The 24,067-nt window shown below is 34.5% G+C and overlaps 1 protein-coding gene across 2 annotated transcripts in view; it reads left to right on the top strand.

Moving 5' to 3' along the window:
• Nucleotides 1–24,067, top strand: part of FAT4 (FAT atypical cadherin 4) — a 175,630-nt gene that overhangs the window by 96,939 nt on the left and 54,624 nt on the right. For both annotated transcript variants that reach the window (XM_036071427.2, XM_078069205.1), the window contains exons 5-6: nt 2,959–3,881; nt 4,733–4,907. In XM_036071427.2, the coding sequence (XP_035927320.2) occupies nt 2,959–3,881; nt 4,733–4,907 (1,098 nt within the window). The remainder of the gene's footprint in view (nt 1–2,958; nt 3,882–4,732; nt 4,908–24,067) is intronic.

Raw genomic sequence — 24,067 nt, forward strand, 5'->3', positions numbered from 1 at the left:
AAAGAACAGAGAAAGACAAATGGTCTGGCCTCTCTATTTTTTTGGATACTACAAATGTTTCTATCTAGCCACATCTCTTTTCTAGCTGTAGAGCACATGCCCAAAGTCATTTAGATTTGTCAGAAATGAAAAGTTCTTTTCTTTACAGTAAAGTAAATATAAGCGGCTTTTGTGGCCTGTAATTGTAACAGTAAGGATTCATGAAGTTCCTGAGATGAGAGCTGTTTCTTCGATGGCGTGGCAGTATTTTGTACAGGAGTTGTTATATTTTTATGTTTATATTCTCAAAGATGATTGTTATTGTGAGTTCATTGGAATGGTATTTAGTATCTGTATCTGTCATTTTGAATTTGAATATAAAATCAAATTTTTCTTTTTTCATAATTCTTGTTAAAGTTTAATATTTATTACTTATCCCACCCACCTACCCCACCAAACCTTTTCCCTTAAAAAAGAGGCTGCTCTGCTGTTTACAAGGAGGCTATAAAGTCTTGGTATCATGTTCTCTTTTTGCCTCTGAAATTTAGTTGTTTACTCAGGAAATAGCAAACACTGTGGACTGAGGGTGTTCAGATCCTTGCTTTAATTGCTTGCATTCCAGTTGATTTATGTAGAAATGCTAGGCTATCACTTCGTAACCATGTGTACTTTTGTCAGTTTTTCTAATTTCTTTTGATCTTGGGCATGAAAGATTTTATATGCTTTCACAGAACTAAATTTTATATCTCTGCTTGCTGGTATTATTTTATCCAGATGTTTTCATAACTTTTTCTCAGTAATAATTGGATCTGAATTTGTGCCTCAAAGAATAGGAATTCAAAATTTACTGATGGATTTAACCATAAAAAATGCAGAAGATTTCCTTAGTAATTTGACTTAAAAATATATAAAAAATATAAATTCAAATTAAATTTCTTTCTAGGAATATGTATTTATATATATATATCCCTATATGTCACCTATATAAAATTTCCATTAATTGCACCAATTGATGGAACTTTTCTTTGCACCAGTTGATGGAACTTTTTCTTCCCTCATTCCTGTGTAATTTTAAGTCAAGGGTTGAAGAAGGCTGTTGACCTTGTTCAATCCAGATCTTAAAATTCTCTTTATCTCTTGCTGGTAAATTGACCTGTGGCCTCCATTAGCTTTATTTATTCATATTTTTCCTGATCTTCAGAGTCCTAATTATTCTGAACTTTACACTGCTTTGTTCACTTGTGAATAGTTTTAAACAAACTATAAAGATTAAAAGCCACAACTCATAATGAAGGGGAAAATCCAAACTTTTCAAAGATCTCCTCAATCCTTGTTTATCTTAGAAATTTTTACGAATAAACCAGCATCTAAAAGTTATTTTCATACATATTTCTTCTCTGTATCAACATACAGATAAAGGATATTAGATAGAGACCATAAAATCACAGGAAAAGAGTAATTCTAGCATTTTTTTTTAAAGAGCAGACAAGCCTACCTAGTAGAAAAGAAAATCCCATTACTCTACTCAAACTTGCCTTTGTAAGGAACCTGACAAGTTTCAAGAAAAGATAAAAGCTAACTCAAGTAGTCATAGAATCCCGAGAAAGTATTTTGCAAGAAAAAAGAGAAAAAGAGTGATTATTGTTCTAGAAGACTCTTGGCACAGAGTGGACATCATTTCTGACACCTAAATAGTTTACTTAAAAAAATTTTTTTTTAAAGATTTTATTTTTAAGTAACCTTTACGCCCAGTGCTGGGCTCGAACTCACAACCCCGAGATCAAGAGTCACATGCTCTACTGACTGAGCCAGCCAGGTGTCCCTGATGCCTGAATAGTTTAAATTAACTTCAGACGTAGAGGAGCTATTTGTAAGCAATTAATGTAACTCAACAGATTTTCCCTAGTGTAAAACCTCAGAGTATAAAATCTTTATTAAGAATGAATTATCTAGAGGCACAATATATTTCTTAGCAACACGTATAATATCTTACAGTATCCCAACATCTTTAGGATAAGATATAAAAATGTACATGGCATTATGCACAAATGAAGAAAACACTTCTGGGGCAAGAAATCAGTTTTATTTCTGTTTTCACTGCTTATCTGTTATTGACTTTTAAATTATTTACTAAAAACGATTGGCCAATCCACTCTCCACTCATTTGTTTTAGAATATTCTGTGCAATCATTTTTTGAAATGAGAAATTATGTATATATTTTTTACAATTAAAAAGTGACACATGTTCCTAGGAAAAATAGATAAAATAGCATCTAAATATAGCCCAATAAAAGTGTGAGCATTTATATTTGCAGGCTCTTATGTATCATTTTACTGCTAACATTTCCTTCAAAGAATACTTTTAAAAGACGTTAAATGTACATAATAAAATTTGAGAGAGAATTATTTTCAGAAAGGCCATTAGCCAGATGCTTAATAAGAATTAAAACGTATTTATTGGTTCTGACAAGAAATGTAAAAGTAGACTTAAAACATCCATGACTAATGCCGTACATCAGAAAATTTTATTACCCTTCCCTGAAAATTGGTGTCAGCCTCGATAAATAATGGAAGTTCTAAATGTTTGGCTAACAGTATAGAGTGTGGCACTGTTAATGTTGAACCCTCAGGAGCTATGTTACAGAAATAAGGAAATGTATAGAAAAATATTCGCTCCCTGGAATATTTTTCTCCTCTTTATTTTTGTAATTTAACATTTCAACATCGTAGTAAATAGCAAGCAGTATATAGATCATTCATTTGCCGATTTTAAACATCTTTTCACATGAAAAGTTAACAGGCAATGAATTATGTGTGTGTATGACTTACAAAAAAATTAACTGCAGCTAAATCATCCATAAGGTGTGTTTGGGGCATCATATATCAAATATGCAAGTTTTATGTCAGAATTTTTGGTGCAACTTAGTCTGTAATCAGCATGCATTTGGGAAAATTTAATTTTTTTCCCTTCCATTTCAGGCATCAACTCCCAATTGGCCTATAGCATTGCTTCAGGTGATAGCCTTGGTCAGTTTACAGTTGACAAGAACGGTGTACTGAAAGTCCTTAAAAGTTTGGACCGGGAAATTCAGTCCTTCTACAACCTGGTTGTTCAGGTGCATGACCTGCCACAGCTTCCAGCCTCCAGATTCACAAGCACGGCCCACGTCTCCATTATTTTGTTGGATGTAAATGATAACCCACCAACATTTCTTTCCCCTAAATTGACATACATTCCAGAAAACACACCCATTGATACTATTGTTTTCAAAGCTCAAGCAACGGACCCAGACAGCGGCCCAAACAGCTATATTGAATACACCCTGCTAAACCCTTTGGGAAACAAGTTCAGTATTGGAACCATTGATGGTGAAGTGAGGCTCACTGGAGAACTGGATAGAGAAGAGGTTTCTAATTACACTCTGACAGTGGTGGCTACAGACAAAGGTCAACCAGCTCTCTCTTCGTCTACCGAGGTTGTAGTTATGGTACTTGACATCAATGATAACAACCCTGTTTTTGTGCAGGCCTTGTATAAAGTGGAGATTAATGAGAACACACTTACTGGAACAGATATAATACAAGTATATGCAGCAGATGGAGATGAAGGTACAAATGGACAGGTTCGCTATGGCATTGTTGATGGTAATGCCAATCAGGAATTTCGGATCGACTCTGTCACAGGGGCCATCACTGTGGCTAAGCCATTGGATAGAGAAAAAACTCCCACTTACTCTTTAACTGTTCAGGCAGCAGATCGTGGCAGTACCCCCAGAACTGACACCACCACTGTCAGCATTGTTCTACTGGATATTAATGATTTTGTTCCCATGTTTGAGCTGTCTCCATATTCTGTAAATGTCCCCGAGAATTTAGGGACACTGCCCAGAACAATTCTTCAGGTTAGTATATTTAAATTAAGCAAATATTGTGTTCACTCTAAGACATCTAATTTAAAAGTCCACCCTCTCTGGGGTCCCTGGGTGGCTCAGTCAGTTAGGCATCTGCCTTCGGCTTGGGTCATGGTCCCGGGGTCCTGGGATCAAGCCCTGCATCGGGCTCCTAGCTCAGCAGGGAGCCTGCTTCTCCCTCTCCCTCTGCTTCTCCCCCTGCTTGTGCTCTCTCTCTCTCAAATGAATAAATAAAATCTTAAAAAAAAAAAGTCCACCCTCTCCTACACCCACCTCTTCTTCATTCTCTTCATAAATACTTAACTGCAGATAAACAAATCTTGAAAAGGAAAGGTTAATGAAAATTATACCTAAGAACCTATTGATTTCCTCGTAGATTAAAATGTTGTATTTCAGTTATGTTCTTCTGTGTGTAATCATGTTGCACACATTTACATATTTGTGTATTTTGAATTTTGTTTCAGTATAACAGTAATATCTAAACATAGTAAGAAAATAAAATGATATAAAAGTTTGAAAACATTGTTGTTTTCATTGTAATGAAAACATTACATTGTTCTCACTTCCCTTTTTACAAATCCAACTACCTAGATGAAACTGCTGTCAAAAATTTTTGTGAAACCTTCCAAAAATACTATGCTTTGATTTTATTCATATTTTTACACAAATAATACATATTTACTCTGTACCATTTTTATTTCTTACTTGAAACTTAAAAGTGTGCCTTTGGAAACTTTTAATATTGGTACATAGGACATTATTTTTAATGGTACATTTTACTTTGTGATAGACCTTGTGTTAGTTTTACTCACATTCCTGGCATGCCTTGTTCTCTCCTATAGGTGGTGGCAAGAGATGATGATCAAGGTTCTAATAGCAAACTCTCATATGTTCTACTTGGTGGTAATGAAGACAATGCTTTTACTCTCTCAGCTAGTGGAGAACTTCGAGTAATACAGAGTTTGGACCGCGAAACAAAGGAGCACTTTGTCTTGATGATCACAGCTACGGATTCAGGTAAATCTTGTCTGGTTGTGAAGAATCTCTTCACAATATAAATAAATGAAAGTATGTTTGTCTACCATGAAATTAAATATTTGTTGAAATGTGCTAATCCTTGGAACTCTGATTATATCTATATGATTTAGAGCACACATATCACTTTGTGAAGTTGGTGTATAAATATGTAAGTGGTAAGGGCTTGAGTACAGAGTTCTATTCTTGTAAGACAAAATGCATCCTTGCTCAGCAAGCCATCTGAGTACCTTTGAGGATGACCTGATACTCTACCACTTGAGCCGTGAGGCATTTCAAGTATTTTAAGCTTTGAAAACATCCAGATGGGGGCGCCTGGGTGGCTCAGTCATTAAGCGTCTGCCTTTGGCTCAGGTCATGATCCCAGGGTCCTGGGACCAAGCCCTGTGTCGGGCTCCCTGCTCAGTGGGAATCCTGCTTCTCCCTCTCCTACTCCCCCTGCTTGTGTTCCCTCTCTCGCTGTCTCTCTCTGTCAAATAAATAAATAAAATCTTAAAAAAAAAAAAAAAAAATCCAGATGGTTCTAACTGGTCATGGAGATAATAGAGTGGGTCCAGAGTTTTACTTCATTAGTATTCTAGGTTTTGTAAGTAGCTGTAACAGGTATTTGATGAAGCCCCACAGAGCTCCAAAAAAGAGTATCAGTGAGAGCCAGTATTCTCATTGAGTTAGCAGTGTAACAGACTACGATAAAAATAATGAAAAATAATATACATTAGTTAGCTTTTAGTGTCTGGAAGTAGTAATTATGTAACGTTGTATAGCAGGTAGTACAAAATATAATTTATTCAAAAAAGATTTACCATTATTTTGTTTTGCATATACTGATTCTATAAATACTGAAACTTCTAATTCAAAATCGAAATAATTAAAAATTGGTCAAATAAACTTTAGACCTTGAAGAAAGTGTGTATTGCTTAATTATTTGTTGAGTAAATGATTGAATGAATGAATTAATCATTGATTTCCAGGAGTGGTAATGAATTATGAAACATTGTCCTATGTAACATTCATTTATAATAATAGTCACAACTTGGGGTACTTGAATGGCATAGTCGGTTAAATGTCCAACTCTTGGTTTCAGGGTCATGAGATCAAGCCTGACATCAGGCTCCACGCTCATCATGGAGTCTGCTTGGGTTTCTCTCTCCCTCTCTTTCTGCCCTCCCCCTCAAATAAATACATAAATCTTTAAAAAGCATAGTCACGACTTATTATTTAAGTATTAAAGAATTTGATAATGTTGACATAGTTTTTAAAAATGTGTTGAAATTGTTTTAAGCCAAGACACTTTGTTGGAACCTTAAATGCCTAAAATTATATACAATTGTGTATGTGTGTTTATATATTTATATTCATGAATATGATATATATTTATATAGATAAGTAGATGTGTGGATACCAATACAGAAGAACAATTGTGAGTTTACGAATGAGCTGTTTTTACTGTTGTTGAAATGTTTTTGATGAACATAATTTATTAATATTTTTGTTATATATGACCAATTCCGGAGTATACAATATATTGTTTCATGTCACCACTTATGAAAGAGCAGGAGATTTTGAGATTACAAGTAATGATAGATTTATGTTCAGTATTCAAATGATAGTGTCGCTGATTATTAATTGAGGAGGCTCTTATATATTATTTGCTATTTGCTTTTGGGAATGTAATTATCTGAGACCTACAGAGAAAGCACTATTCTCTGTATTTTTTTTTTTTTAATATGTGTGAATGACCATGTTACATTTTATGTAAACTATAAAATTCTGAGGAATGATGAACAGAATATGGTGTGGTAACCACATAAAGCTTAAACCAAGTTGATCTGAAGCATGTTTTATTATGTGTGTAGTCAGTATTTTGCTTCATGGTTAGTAGGCACAAAGGGTAAGCATCCCCATGTAAAAAAAATGCAGCCACTACCACATTGCTCATATCAATCCAGTATTTCAAGAGTTGCCTAGAAAGAAGAGAGGATAAAACTGAGTAGAAGCTAGTAGTCAGATATTTAGAACCAAGGTTTTATTACTAAAACATCCCAGTTTTAGCTTCTCTCTCCAGTTGCTACTGAAAATATGTGGTCAATTCTAGGCGTGCATGAAAACATAGCTTTTGTGGAGGTGAAGTGGGGAGGAGAAACCAGGACCAGAAATCTAGTTGGCTAAGTCAGCAGTCACGTGAAGGTCATCCCCAGGTGAGAAGCAGGATGTGACTGTGAGAGTTAGGGGTGCAGTGCAGGGTGACTTGGGATGGGCAGGCACAGCCCACAAGTTCTCCATCAGAGGATTTGTACTTTGGAACATTCTAAGTCAAAAGGCATGGCAGAGAAGGAATGTAACCATGTAGACAAGAGTGCCTGTTTTCAACCACATAATTCTGAGAATTTAAATTATTTTTGTGTGTCTATGCAGTCAAGGGGTGGAAGATATTGTGAAGAAGAAAGGAATGTTGGTTTTTGTTTTGTTTTTGTTTTTGTTTTTGATATATGGCCATCTGTGTCATGCAGTATACCAGGTTTTACAGACATTAACCAGTTTCTACACATCACTTTCTTCATCATCTTGAGGACTTAACCTGTTCTTTTGACTTGACTTAGAGTAAACTCAAACTCAGAGTGGTTAACTAATTTGTTCAGGGGATGCCTGGGTGGCTCAGTCGGTTAAGTGTCTGCCTTCGGCTCAGGTCATGATCCCAGGGTCCTGGGATTGAGCCCCACATTGGGCTCCTTGCTCAGCGGGAGCCTGCCTCTCCCTCTGCGTCTTCTCTCTGACAAATAAATAAATAAAATCTTAAAAAGAAAAATAATTTGCTCAGGATTACACAGCTATGTGGCAGAGTATGATTCAGACCTCAGTCAGCATAGCTGACTTTCAAGTTCAGAGTATACACTGTTTTTAGTGTGTAGGTAAAGTAAAATTTGAAAAAGTAATATTGATTTCCAAAATTATTTTATTTGCAAAACAAACCCACTAATTATGTGATATAATGATAAAAACTTTTAATTTGAATTTAAATCTATTTGAATTCTAGTTCTGTCATAATTTTCTTTGTGATTCAGGCAAGGTATATCATCTTTCTCAATCTTAGTGTCTTCTTCAGTAATATGGGGATAATTAACTATAAAGTAGTTTATTATAAGGTTTGATTGATACAACATATGTTAAATTACTAAATATGCCTATCACAGTGTGTAAATGATGATTTTAATAAGAATGGCAATTCATGCATTTTGAATACTTTAAAGTTCTTAGAAATATTTGTCCTGTCCCTTACTACATAAGTATTCTTACTAGAAGATGTATAGATGCATTGGTTTAAAAAACATTTTTTAGAAATTGCAGGTCACATTGTTTCATTTTGTACTTTACTACTTTAGAAAGTTTTTTATTTGTAGCAGAGATTTCTTTTCAAACTTCCAAAGAATATGTTATGTAGTAAGTATTTCACCATTCAAGAAGACCACAGATTTTTAAAACTGTAGTTCAGCCAAATCATAGTTAAGGAGGATTTTGTGGACTGACCAACAAACTTAACCAGTACTTGTGGTACTGTTTCTCCATCAAAATGACAATATAGAAGGGACATTTCATTAGGAAAAAGAAAAAAAAAGGAAAAGAAAACTTGTATTGATAGAGCTAAAAGTGTTTTCTTCTAATAGACATAGGTGAATGAGCCTGTTAGGAGGAGCTTCCATGAGGAGGAGATTCAATAGAACATTGCTCTAAATGGGCAGACTGTGAGGAACCAAGCTGGTTCCAGGGAGCCAGACTGTGTGAGTTCCTGGTGCCACGAGCCTTGAGCCTGAGGAAAATTAGGGACCTAGGATTCTTAATGTAAGGACAAATAATAGAATTATAACTCTAATTTCTATGAAGGATTATTGCCATTAAATGAGAAATGCGAAGACTAGGTGTGTGTTGATTCTGCCCAATATTGAGATAACAGAGTTATGAGTTATGGAAATTCATATTATCAGTAAAATTAAGGAATTTGGAAGTTTGTCATTCAGAGCCTTAAGTGTGGTGTTAGGGAACATGATGGGAGGCATAAATGAGATTCAGCATTTTGGTGGCCCTGGGAATTAGAGAATTGATTGAACTTTGTCCCAAAGCACAGATTTTTATGAGAGCTCTTTTTTTTTTTTTTTTTTTAATTTTTTTGAGTTGCCCTGAAATGGACTGATGTGTCTGAGGCTAATGGAGAAGTATTCAGTTAGGTGTCTGAAGATCACTTAATATAGATCACATAGAAAACAATCAGAAATTGTATAGGAAAGGACTAAATTATTTTAAAGTCATTAAAACTCATATGTGACTATGATTTTATGTTCAATTCATTCGCATACTTTGGGTATCACAAATAAACCACTTTTATGTGAGTTTGAGATACCAGGTTTCAGAATCTACCATTTAATCCTGTATTCCAACAATGAAGTTTCTGACAGAGGATTTAAAATACAGATTAAATGCTTAGATTTAAAAGTCAAATTGGTAGGCGACATGAGAAAATTCAGAAAAATATGGCAGCTTTTAGATCCCACATGCCATGGTATTCTCAAATTTGCAGCATTCTAAGAACCAGGAAAATATCAAAGTAGTCTAAGTAAGAAAAAAAAATTGACAGTTTTATTCTAGGTCACAAATCACTTTTCTTTTGCTTTTTAAAAATTCTTACCTGATGGCAACACAAAAATGAGTCAACTTTGGCAATATGGCAATAATTGAATCAGCAGGGTTTATTTATTCATTTTTATGTATTTATTTTTATTAGCAAAACTTTAAATCTTTGAATATTTTTGTTGGAGAAAATATTAGCATTCCACTCTCATATTTTTATTTACTGACAGCACAGATATCAAGTAGCACATCTGGAAACTCTCTAACTACTCCTGTCTACTGCTTAAAATGAGTTACAACCACACTATCACATGTATGTGGGGCTGAAGGTTACATTGCTAAATAACAAAACCAGAACACAGTATAATAATTCTACCTCGTTTTTTCCTATAGGATTAAATTTTAAATGGTAGTTTAATGAGTTGAGACTATAACTCAGTTAAAAATAATATTTTATTTAACTATAATTAAAAATTAAACATCCCCCTTCATTCTGTATTCCCTACTGTTATTTTTTCCCAGAAATATGTACTGTATCAAGTACAATTTTTTTTAATTTTAAAGATTTTATTTATTTTTTTGAGAGAGAGAGAGAGAGTATGAGCAGAGGGGAGAGGCTGAGGCAGAGGGAGAAGCTGACTCCCTCCTGAGCAAGGAGCCCGATGCAGGACTCGATCCCAGGACCCTAGGATCATGACCTGAGCTGAAGGCAGACGCTTAACCGACTGAGCCACCCAGGCACCTCTCAAGTACAAAGTTTTTGAAGCTAAAGTTTCAACTTGGCACAGTAATGAAGGTCCTGCAGAGAACCCATCACTATGTGGTTCCTTCTAAGAGGGCAGCTGACTTTAAAGCAGTTAGTGCCCTTCACATGGTTTGGCATTCTATTCTCAAGTAGCCTTCCTTAGAAGAGTTTTCCTTATCATTGTCTTATATGTGCAATAAATAAAATAATATGATTTTAATATAGTAAGTTGCACAGAATTATCAGGGAACCTAGAACAATACACTTAAAACATTAAATCAGAGAATTAATTTGCAAAATGGAAGTATATCCTGAGGTAAATACATAGCTCTGTAGTTAAACTGAGGCTCAAATCTCACCTCTGCCATTTCCTAGCTACATAACCTGGCATAAGTTTACCTTCATGTTCATATTGATAAAATGAATATACTGATTTCTACACGAAAAGCTTATTGGCAGAAATAAATAAGAGAATGACTTACTTTAGCTTTTAATATTAGTCAGCATGTTTGCTGAACATCTCAAGCTCAGTAAGGCCAAATAAAACTTTTTGACTCTAACTACCTCCCTACCCTCCATAAATTGCTCTGTGTCCACAAGTTCCCAATTGTTGTTATTATTCTTTGTTCCTCTTTCTCTGTACCCCCACATTGAACAAGTCCCTTGACAAGAAGACTCTGCCTTAAAAAAATATCCAAAATGTCCTAAATTTATCCACTTTTCTTCATTTCTACTACCACCACTTTGGTCTAAGCCAGGGCTAATATAATAGCTCTCTAACTGCCTAACTTTTCTCCCCAAAGTACATTCTCCAACAAGCAGCTCATGAACTTTGAAACTATAAATCAGATCATCATGCCCCATCGCTTGCTTGAAAACCCTTCAGTGGTTTCTAAGAATAAAGCCTGAATTTCTCACCATTGACACATGGCATTAAATGACCTGGCCTCTGTCCACCTATCTGACCTCCTCTCTCTCCACCCACTGCCGCCTTCATCAGGTGCTTTACCTCGAACCCTGGGCAGGCTCAGCCATGGTCACCTCCCAGCTCTGCATTCAGTGTCATCAGGTTGATGGGTTGAAATCGGCCAGTGTGGAAGTATTTGCCACACCAAAATTCACAAATGCTGCCAGTCCGTTGGCTTGCTTCTGGAGAGTACTTGTCAAACTTTTATTGCAAATTGCTAATGCCAGTTAATCTGCCCTCTTTTAATTTAAAAATGCCAACCTTGTCCTGCCTTTTCCCCTGTGCCCATGTGCTTCTCTTTATCTAGAGTGTTCTACTCTATAGCTGGCTTTTTTTTTTTTTTTTACGGTCAGACACATCATGTCTTGCTCATTTTGTTGTTATATCTAGGTGAGATGTCAACTTCTCAGAAACAATTTATCTGACCACCAATCTAATGTAATCCCCTCTCTCCAGTGTCACTCTCTATCACTTTACCTTGTTTTGATTTTTTTTTTTTTAAGATTTTATTTATTTATTTGACAGAGAGAGAGAGAGAGCACAAGTAGGCAGAGCGGCAGTCAGAAGGAGAGGGAGAAGCAGGCTCTCCGCTGAACAGGGAGCCCGATGCGGGACTCGATCCCAGGACCCCGGGATCATGACCTGAGCCAAAGGCAGACGCTTAACCATATGAACCACCCAGGCACCCTACCTTGTTGTGATTTTGTCTTAACATTATTATCTGAAACTATATGCTTATAAATAATACATGAGTATGTGCATTTTGTTTACCCCATCAATAGGTATCCTTCTTCCAGTAGAATAGAAATTTCCTAAGTCTTGTCAAGAAATGAATTGCCAGAACCACCCAGAACAGAACCTGTGACATAACAGGTGCTTAATAAAATCTGTTGAATGAAAAACTGATTTAATGGGTGAAAAATGATGATAATTAGTAACCAATTAATCACCGCCCTGTTATTTTAATATACAAGTGTTATTTCATATTTATTTACCATACTTTTAGTTTATTGTATATTTATCACTTGCAGATTTTTTCAAAGGACCTACCAAAAAGGAAAAGTGCCAATCTTTTTAAACTCACGGCTGAAATTCCAGAAGTTTTTGCTATGTTGGTTGTGGTCATTCAAATTGACCTCTTCTTTGAAAAACAGCACAAGTGTTTAAGGCTCTGGAGTGTTTAGTGTGATGTGATAAATTGCAGTCATATGTAAGGACCCATTGAAGCATTTTATGGCTTTAATTTCAGTTTCAAATACTTAAAATAGTGTTTGAGCTATGTTCTCATGACTTTCCCCTGAACCTTCTGGATCTTATTCAATTCTGTTATCTGTTAGATGTTTCTAGGTAGGACTTGTCCTACTCTGTGCTATGCCACCTACCTTTTCTTAATTTGATTCACTAATTCAAAATCTGCATAAGAAGAAACCATGAGCTTTTGAAGTGTTACCATTTGGCAATTCTTTTGTATGTGGGCTTCGCAAAACAAAAAAGTGTGAGCCTTCCATATCTCTCAAATACGCAAAGCACCTTTTTAGCTACAAAAACTATATCATACATATGGTATTTAGCTTCATGTGGCTTAATAATAAGGGCCTATGACTCTTCACATACATGTAATATGAAAAGATTCACTTGTTTTGAGTTTCGTTGTAGAAATTTTGGTGTTTAGATATACCATCCCAATAGATAGACATCTATACAAGTAATTTTTCCAGATCTTTTTGATATATGCTTTTTTAAATTCAAGATGATCTTCTGCCCTCACCAGTAAATTTGGAATCTGTGAATCATTAATATCTGCACTACTCTTTCAAGGAACTGCATTAGTATGTGAGAAAGCAGTAAAACAAGGTGATATGACAATAGGGGAATGTTAGTTATAATTCAGTGTATAAATTGGAAGGATTTTGAAAGAGAACTGTCTATGAAAAACTTCCAAATTAGAGAAACCTGACTTAAAATGGTAGTTTTATAGCCAGAAGCCTTCTTGGAGATGAGCCAGTCCATTTTCGTTATATTTGAGATAAGAAAAGTGAGGCCTGGAAAAATAGGCAGTTTGCCAGAGCTTGAAGACCAAGAGTGACAGAGTCAAGAACAATATCAAGGATTTCTGCCTCTCAACTGAGTTCTTTCTCACATCTACTGTATTTATGAAGCAGGATCTGCTGACTCTCTGCATAACATAGATTTCCAGAAACACGATTTTAAGAAAGCTTCTCTTCTTATATGCTGTTCATTGTATCCTCCTAATGCATAAAAAGTTTAACTGTTATTTTTTCCCAAATAAATTAATGTTTCAAAATATGTTTAAGTGAAGTCAAATTAATTAGAATCAGTAATTTCAATATTGATCTTTTGAAAATAGGCTTAAATTTAGCCATTGTTCAAATTAAATTGCTAAGTAGGAGAATATATAAAAAAATTCATTAGGCTTTCCAGGTAGAAGATGATAATATTACCAATTATCCCTGCCAGTTGTCATTTTGCATTTATTAAAATCAAACCATGAGGCTGATTTAATAGACCTTATAAGTGAATTCTGAGTACAGTCAATGAGACACTTATGCTTTTATGGGCTACATTACTGTGTGACAAATATCTTGATACTGTTTTGTCAGAAAATATTTGTGCAGCAGTCTCTTTCAGCTCTTCTATGTACTGGTGAATGGTGAAAAGTGAAAATTTCTGTTCTCAAAGATAGACAAAAACCAAAATATAATACATAGACCAGGAGTGATATGAGATGCTATGAAGTTAAATAGAGCAGGTTAAGTGGCAAGAGAGTGAGGAACTGGAGGTACGGTTTTTGATCGTATAGTCCGGAAAGTGAAATGTGAGGATCTAGGTAAATATTGTTGCTTGCAGATGAAAACAGCCCTGAGGCAGGGATCAAGTTAACCACACCCAAAGAACCGCAGAAGGTCCTGAAGGGCTGGACTACAGTGAAAAAGAGAAATTCTGTCTTGGAGGATGAGGTAGGCAGAAGCTAGATCACATAAACATTTTAGGGCGGGGTAAAGAACTTTAATTTTGTTCAAAGAGAAAGGTGAAGCCTTGTTAGGGTTTTGGACAGGGAGTGAAAGGGGGCTTTGGAAAGATCTGGTTTTGTAGAGAAGAGATCTGGCTTTGTGGTAGTGATGAAGAACAAGAGCAGAAGTAGAGATGGTGTTTAAAAGACCATAACGGCAATCCCTGAGATAGAGTTTGAAATTAGGTGACAGTGTGGAGGTGGGGTGAAGGAACGAAATTTCTTATCCATTTTAAAGATTGAGCCAGTGGGACTTGATAATGAGATTGGAGGTGTGGGAAGTTAAGGAAAAGAGATGAGTCAAACAGGAGTCCTAGAATATTTGCCTTGGAAATTTGGAGATGGAGAGAGAGAATTTTAGGATAAATTATCAAGAACTATTTTTTGGATATAGTATATTTTAGATCTGAGATAAACAGTGGAGATGCCAGGTAGATAGATATAGAAGTTTAGTTTTCATGGAAGACACTGGGGTAGAGACAACATGGAGTCATAAACTTTAGATGCTCTCCATTCTGGGCATACTGAGTGCTTGTATGTGCCAGAATTTTACACTATATTGTCTCATTTAATTTCATCACAGCCCTGTAAATTAGATACTTTTATTCCAATTTTATGCATTAAAAGAAAAACAAAAACCCTGAGTATCAGAGAAGGTAAGCAACTTGGCTTAAGCATGCAGCTGTTTTTCAGTGAAAACAGGATTCAAAACTGGTAAACCTGGGCAAGGAGAACATTTCTTGACCATTACTCACTGCTTCCCACATATTAACTTATCTACTTGTGATATGTTTTGTATAGACCATGTTCATAAGAATTTCTTCTCTCTGGATTAAATATTATTTTTATATTAAAAAAATTGGTTTATAAAAAAAAACTTGTGGTTTTCAGCCATTAAAACAGCTTGCAAAATAAGAATATTCATAAATTTGAAATCAAAGGATTGATATTCTCTTCAAATCGGGAAATGTGTATCTAAAGGTTTTATAAAGTGCAAAACAAATGTTAAGATATTTTACTAAGAATATACAATATGTATGATACAAACGTACATATACATACGATGATTCAGTTGGGCTGTGTGCTCACGTTTGCATTTAATTTGGGGGTGGGAAATTAATCAGTGCACAAATTAAATACATTATTCTTTATCTGTTCTTAGTCTAATATATAAAAGGGATATAGAGATATTCTGGATATAGATTTGGCCAAAAAGTTTAGTTATGAAGCATCTATGTGTCAGCATAACTAATAGGTCTGAGGGGAAAAGTTCAGTTATTAGCATTTCTAATTAAGGGCATTTATCATCTGACTGAAAGAAGGACTAAACTTCATTCTTATGCAGGGGTAGAAAATTACTTTTTAATGGAGGGGAAACATGATGCTTTTGCAAAAGTTGATTCTGAAAGCTAAAAGGGCTAATCACCATGTTTTATTTTCTTGGTGAAGATATGATGACATTTGAATTAATGCTATCTGTCACATTGTTTAGTTGAGACAGTCATTGCATTACAAATGGCTCTATAATCAAAAGAGAGCTCAGAAATGTGGAATATGACATATTACATCTGAAGATAGTTGTTTTTTTAAATGTTCCAGAAAGATGGCATTTTGTCAGCATTATTTGTGGGAAAATGTTGGAGAAGAGCTTGCCTTGTCTGTTATGATGAACATTTTTAATAATGAAAATTGCTTGAAAACTTTCCATAAGGCACCAGTGATTCCATAAATCAGATAGAACCAGGATTATCTTCAATTACTAAAAATTAATTGCATTTAACTTGCTTTCATATTTGAGTCTAAGGCAGTTTTGGTTATTTCCATCTGAGTTGTTGAAGGAAAATCTTTCCACAAAGAATTTACTGATCTAGTAAGCTTTAATTCAGCAATTCATGAAATCAAGCAGTATCCAATCTAATAGAAGGAACCTTCGCAGAGCTGTACAAGGCAAGAGATTCATATAGACGAGGTGAGCAGGAACAAGGACATTATACTAGGCATTTGCTGACTGATTAAAGCAAGGTTACTTTCCCTATATGGCACATGAGGAAGATTTGGAGTCAGTTGAGGTAATTTGTGCTGAAGAGGCAAGGGCTGGTTGGTTGACCTAGGCCTCTGTTTCTGGGAGAAACCCCAAACACAGAAACTTAGTTCTAAGTTCTGGTTTGCTGATGGGAGGCTTAGCATGAATGACTCCATCTTGGGCCAAATAAGGTTACTTTAACAAAATATTTGTCCTAGATGAGAATTTTATTTCCAAGGTTGATAACTGATGATTATTTTACTTCCACTTATTTCTAGTAAGACTTTGTACCATATCTGTTAGTGACATAAGTATTATTATAAATTATTTATTTATATACTTTTCTTTAAATCAACTACTCTTTAGTAGGAAAAATTTTTCCTGTGTAGAATTTCATTTATCTATTCATAAGATACAAATACAAAAACAGATGATTTAACCTCCAAAATTCTGTTAAATAAGAGTTAGAATTGTCATTATGTTGCATAGAATTAAAATTTAATAAAATAATTTCAGTCTACACTTTATTTACTCATATAAGCCATAGATATAAGTAGACAAAGGACCCAACGTTGAAATGGAAATAAACTATTTACAATGGAAAGGAAAATGTGTATGTTACTTAAAAGATAAACATTAGGTATCATAAAAACTAAGTTGATCTCATTGTTAGGTTTTTTTTCTTTTCAAAAGTCCTTTAATTTTATCCTGTTAAAACATAATCATTTTGTAGCCTATTTTTATAATTATTTCATAAATATGTAATTCAATATTTTCACTAAGTAGGCAGGAGGAAGGTTGTGTTTAGCATTTGAAGGCAGCCTTTGGTGTTTCAGAGTTTTAACAGGGGTTGAGGATTTTTTTTAATATCCTCTAAAAAGTAATTCCTCAAGACCTACTTTTTGTGCAGGATAAAATATTTTATTAACATTATGTATGACTTTATAAAATTTTTAAATTGTGGCAAAATATATATATAAAACATAATTACCATTTTAACTATTTTTAAGTGTACAGTTCAACAGCATTAAGTACATTCACATGGTTGTACAACTTTTCCATGTCATTTTCATAACATTATTATATAGTCGCTTTAATTTTACTTATCACCTCTATTTAGTATAAGAATTTATCAAGGAAATACAGTGTTTTGTTTGTTTTGTTTTGTTTTTAAAGATTTTATTTATTTATTTGACAGAATGAGAGAGCACAAGTAGGCAGAATGGTAGGCAGAGGGAGAAGCAGACTCCCTGTGGAGCAGGAAGCCCGATGCAGGGCTCCATCCCAGGACCCTGGGATCATAACCAGAGCTGAAGGCAGACGCTTAACTGACTGAGCCACCCAGGCACCCCGAAATATAGTGTTTTTGATACGGATTCCTGCAGAGCTAATTTAAAAATCAGGTGTTATCTAAGCATATATATACCTAACTGATATAAATATATTTGTAGAACTAATTAGCAGTAATAAATTACATTATAAAATGTAATTTCTAAAATATTAAACTTCCGGTCATATTTAAATGTTCCATACTTATTTGCTTTATACATTTGCTGAATTCAAATTTAAATCTAACCACGAAAGTTCCAATGTTGATATAGAATGGCTGAAATTCAGTGCATTTTCAGTGGATGGCTTACGAACTGTGAGAAAACCGTGTTTACTTCCTGGGAAAGAAAAAAAGAAGCTAATACTTTACTACGACAAACACACACCCAGTCAGAGGACCCATTCACCAAATGTTTGATGTCAAGAATGAAATCGGCTTTGTTGCAAAGCAACAGATTTCAGTTAGGCAAAAATTTTTATTTCTGCGGAACAGTTTTTCATATTTCACGAAAGTATGTTTAATTTATAAGGGCTAACATAAAAAATGTAATCTCCCTGCAGTTTGAACTTTAATTACTCATTTAGATTCATTTATTACACTTACTAAAGATGTATTTTCTGATAGAGCAGTTGTCTGAAACTTTTTTCTTTTTAACATCTTATTATAAATTACCTTGAACTTTATCTTGATATATTTGAGCTTATTAAGCCACCAGTGTTAAAAGGCTTAATACTTATTTAACTTACTTAATAATTTCCCAAATTCAAAAATATAGAGTATGACTCAGACAAAGCATGGAACTACCCACAGTAGCATGGATTTTCAGAAGATTAAGCTGTGAATATTCTTTCTCCGTGTATGTAATTTATTTTCACACACTTTTAAGAATGCTTTTCAGAATCATGTGCATTGTTTGCTATTTGCTTTAAAAATTCCAGGTTTCTATCAATTTATTCATGTTTATTTTACATTTATATGTATATGTATATACATATATACATATGTATACATATGAATGTGTATATATACAATACATAAAATTTTACAAAATGAAATTTGAAGTTCTTTTTATCTTCCGACTTATAATTATATTTGAAATGTCCACTGCACCTCCTAGCCTCCACAGTTACAAATTTCTGAGACCTTAACTTTTTATTTCATTTGTATCTTCAACCCTTTTCATTGGCCCCCCATCAGCCACCAGGAGTCTGTGTCATTACATCCTGCCTCTTCTTTCTGATTGCATCTGTTTTTCATAAATCAATCCCAGATGAAATTGAAAAATCTTGCCCTATTATGCCACTGCCTATATAATTCATCATTATCAGATCTATTCAAACTAAACATTGGCCCCTAGTATTCTGATTCTCCTGGGACTCAGGATTAATTGGGACCCTCTGTTTATAAGTAGTAGACTATCTCCAAAACTTTGACCTTTGTCTGCAGTCTTGTTCTCTGACCCCAGGCTTAGGCTAAGGCCTATATTCCCAGATGTATATTTCTAGAAGTATTCAGCTCTTTGAACTTTCAGCCAGTCACTAGACCAGATTTCATATAAAGAATCAAAGGAAAAGACTACAGAACGAGGACACGGCCTAATGGTATGCATTATGGGTTTATATAAAGATGAATTAAATAAAATTATCCTGCTCTCAATTAGCTTATAACTTAATAGAGGATATGGCAGAAGTGCCTTGATAGTAATGATAATATAGAGTGAAACATCTGTAATAAGAATGGCATAGTTTATCTGAGCCCAATGAACTAAAAAAAGATTTTTTTAAGAGTTCAAAATTGGCTTGCTCTTTCCACTATGGCTGAATGTAAATAAACTGCTTAAATTCTTTGAGTCTAATTTTTCATCAAAAAAATTAAACAATACCTACATCATGGAATCTGTATATTAAATGAGTAATACATATAAAAGATCCATATATGTATATATACCATATATATCTGATTTCAAGTAAGTGTTCAACAATATGTATATACAAATATGTGTATATATTCATTTATATTTCCATTTATAGATAAAAAATATGGGCTAAGTTTACACAGAATAATTGATATTTCATTTTTTGACATAGGAATGTTGAGGCTTTTTTGGCAACTTGCAAGAGGTGACAACAGGTAGTCAGTTGCATGTACCAGCCTGGAGTCAACAGAAAGTTCTGGACTAAAGATAGAGTAATAGTAAGCATTGTGTAGCACCTCACAAGGAATGTAACAGAAAGATGTTAGGAAACAGGAACATAAAGACCCTAGACCACTTCTTCACACAGTTAAGAGGTAGAGTATAAAGACAAGCAAACACAGAAAAGCAACAATGAAAACATGACTTCATTATTCAATTAGCAGGTAAGAGGACAGGCTAAGATTTATGTGGGCCAGTGACTAGGGAACTTGTGTCTTTCATCTGAGATGAGTGATATAGAAATGAAACTTATTTGAAATCAGAGGGGATTCCATATTTCTTTCTTGATTTCATCTTCCTGCTTAAAGTTGAGGGGCAGTGACTTCCAGAGCTCACACTATCAGTAGAAAAGAATGAGGCGGGATCTGGGTGTATGGTGGTAGGCCCCATTCCCAAGAACAAAAGTAAAATGTATTGGAGGCAGAATTCAAATTTAGGGTTAGTTAAATCTCAGTAAAAGACTTAGAAAGTTAGAACAATGTGTTTGTAAGGTTTCCTTGTAAAATTGAAAAAAGTAGATAAGACCTGCATGCACATCCTTTGGGGCAACAAGAAAGGGAGACCACTGGAGAAATTGTGGTTCACTCTATCAGTTCATGAAGAAAATAGGAAGAGAACCCTAAGTACTTATAAAGTGAGTTGTGGTGGCTACTAAGGGGAGAGTAGGGGAATCTGGGGATCATTCTTTGCTTGAGAAGAGTCCCCATGTTGATATGATCTCTATTGTTTCTATTTAGAGAAATTAAAATTTGAAAAAATGATTTTGAAAATGCATCTAAAGGCAGTTGATTTGACTTTTAGTTGTGGGACAACCCACAGAATCTAACCAAATTTAACCATCTATGTGGCTGCTTCTCAAGCCAGGACCATCTGTTGTTACTGGTGTGCTTTTAAAATCTTCTGGAAAATTAGACCTTCTCAAGTATGAAGACAGTGAGATTAAACTTGCTGAACATTTTCCTGCATAAACAATGTTTTTTTCTCTTTTTGCTTACTAATTCAGAAAACACATCAGCAACAATATTTATGTAGTTTATAGACAAAGGAAGAAATCACATGTTCCTGACCAAATCAGTTAGTCATCATTTTATGTGGTTTTCCATATGTGTGTCATTAGACACTTTAGAATACCAAAGACAAAACCTTTGGTTGGCAGTTACTGGGTTATTTCTTAACAAGTTTAAGTATATATTGTTGATTAGAGAGCAATGTGTATACCAGAAATATGAAGGTCTTCTTTAAACTCTCACTGTAAGTTATCAAATTTTTTATTTTTATTTTCAAGCAACATGTCCTCCACAAAACTATGAAAGTTTTGAAAGCTGAGTGTCTCATATTGTTATACTACAAAAGAATCATTAAGAGGAAAGGATGGCTCAAATGTTTTCCTAAATAATATTATTATATAACTGACTCAGAAGTTTTGTTGGGGAACAAAAATCCTGGGAATTATGATATTGAAATCTGTAAGATTTAAAAACGAACCTTCTATAAGTCAGTTTTTAATTTTTCTTGTTTCTAAAGCAAATACAAGAAAAAGGAGTAATAAAAAATGCATTTTAACCATGTGCCAGTCACTCTGCTAAGCATGTTACATTTCCCTCAATACTTCTTTGGGGTAGGTTCTGTGCTTATTATTCCCATTTTACAGATAAGGAGACTGAAACTTAGTGAGTAGAGTTCAATGTCAGTAGAAGATATGAAAGAGCCCTCCATCTCCTCCTATCCTTTGCTTCTAGGACATTGATTTAGTTATTTCCTCTCTCAATTCATCATAGTATACACACTCATCTTCCCATGACAGCCTCTTTCGCTCACATTAAAGCATAGATATCCTCTACTTACATTTTTTCAGTGTAACCAGTGGAAGAGATACTAACATGATGCAGATATTTAACTTCCATTTCACCAAATTATATATAATTAAACACACATAAGAGATTTAGGCCAAACATTGGTCATCAATTATACCCTGAAGATACTTAGTTAGCTTTAACCTGACTCTTGTGAGAAATTCTAAATCTCTATGAACCATGAGAGACAATGGACTCTGAGAAACAAACTGAGGGTTTTAGAGGGGAGGGCGGTGGGGGATGGGTTAGCCCGGTGATGAGTATTAAGGAGGGCACATACTGCATGGAGCACTGGGTGCTATACGAAAACAATGAATCGTGGATCACTATATCAAAAACTAATGATGTAAAGTATGATGATTAACATAACATAATAAAAAAAAATCAGTGGCATAAAGAACAACAACAACAACAAAAAACTAATGATGTATTGTATGGTGACTAACATAACATAATTAAAAAAAAAAAGAAATTCAAAATCTCTGACAAGATTATTGTCTCCAAATACCCCACAAACATCAACTGGCAAATAACTAAGTTCCCTCACAGATGCGCCTTTTCCTCCAACTCATGTCTTGTGTTGTTTCCTGGGCCCAGATTGTCCAAAGTCCGAGCACATCTCCCTGAGTGGCACCTGTCCAGATACTAACAACACCTTCCAGCTTTTGGCCAGTGGCAAACATCTTCACATCCAAGTCACGTGGGTTAAATCCCAGCTTCCTCACTATATCTATGGCCTTGAAAAAGTCATTTAACCTAATCATCAGCTTATTTAAACATAAGATGGAGAGAGCAGAAGTACTAACTGACGAGATTAGACAAGATAATCTATGTCAACTTCTTAAACCAGTACTTGCATACCTAAGGACTCAATAAGCACTTGATATAATCATTATTAATGTGTTGAGTGAAATTTTTGAAGTCTTATTTTGATGTGCTTCTCCAGTGTTTATAATACCTCCAAATCTATTTTGTGTGTGAAATATTTGTGAAATCATTTTACCATTATTTACACTAAGTGACTAGTGAAAAGGTAATTATACTATTTTAGTAAGTTTGTAGTTAATTATATACATAAGCAATAGTGAGGACTAATTTTCTTCCCTTTAGTATAAAATCAAACATCTGAAAGGTAAGACTTACGACGCCTGGCTGAATTAGTTAAGTTTCTGACTCTTGATTTTGGCTTGGATCATGATCTTGGGGTTGTGAGATCAAGCCCTGCATTGTGCTCTGTGCTCCGCGGTGAGCCTGCTTAGGATTATCTCTCTTCCTCTCCCTCTGCTCCTCCCTCACCACATGTGCACTCTCTCTCCCTCTCTCTCTCTCTCTCAAAAATAAATAAATAAATAAAAATAAATAAATAAATAATAATAAAATGAAATAAAAGATAAGACTTTGGCAGTCACGAATTTAAAAATATGTTAGTGTAAATAGAATGCTTAATGTAAAATATCTTACCGAGAAAGATATATATGGCAATAATTATCACCATGTAGCCTAAATTTAATTGCATAGGTTTCTGGGAGTGATCATGCTTCATTACAGTGCCCAGCTCAACTGGTCATGCACATTTTCATCTAACATAGTCTGAGCTTCCTTGTATAGAGCACAAAAATAACAGATCACCAAACCCACTGGGGTCCATAATTTTCTAGTCTGCTGATTTTGGTTCCTATACGTTTGAGCATACAAGCTGCTTGGTATCAGGCCATCAGTAAGTACAATATAAGAACATAGAAAAAGTTTAAATAGTAGTAAAGGAAATATCAGCAAATCACAAGATTACTAGAAAAAAGAATATAGAAGGTTGTGAATCGCAACACCATTCTGTGAGAGTAAAAGGTCACACCATAAAAATTTTACAGAGAAATGAATGAGTCAGTGAATGGGTGGCTTTTTAAAAAAAGTGTTGAGTGCTAGAAATAAGTAGAATTTAAACTTCATATAAGATGAAATGATTTTCATGGGAAAAATGTTTTAATATTTTAAACAGAAAAGGAGAGTATTCAGGGCTTTGTTTTATTTTAGATAAACACAGTTAAACAGAGCTCTATTGTTTTTATTTAGAGAAGTTAAAATTTGAAAAATGATTTTGAAAATGCATCTAAAGGCAGTTGATTTGACTTTTAGTTGTGGGACAACCTACAGAATCTAACCAAATACGGCATCTGATTCACATCACCACAAAGAGTCTGTTAACTTTGTGTAGCACAGGCAATGTACGCCAAGGTTTTGTTAAATGTTGGCTTTTCATTATATGTTGATAACAGAACTGGAACAAGAAATAAAAAAGAACTGTTTCACATTTATATTAAATAGTAAATAAATGTAACAAAAGTAATTCTAAGTTAGCTCATTGACATGTTATTTCCAACA

Source organism: Halichoerus grypus, chromosome 3 (assembly GCF_964656455.1).
Source record: "Halichoerus grypus chromosome 3, mHalGry1.hap1.1, whole genome shotgun sequence".
Taxonomy (NCBI): Eukaryota; Metazoa; Chordata; class Mammalia; order Carnivora; family Phocidae; genus Halichoerus; species Halichoerus grypus.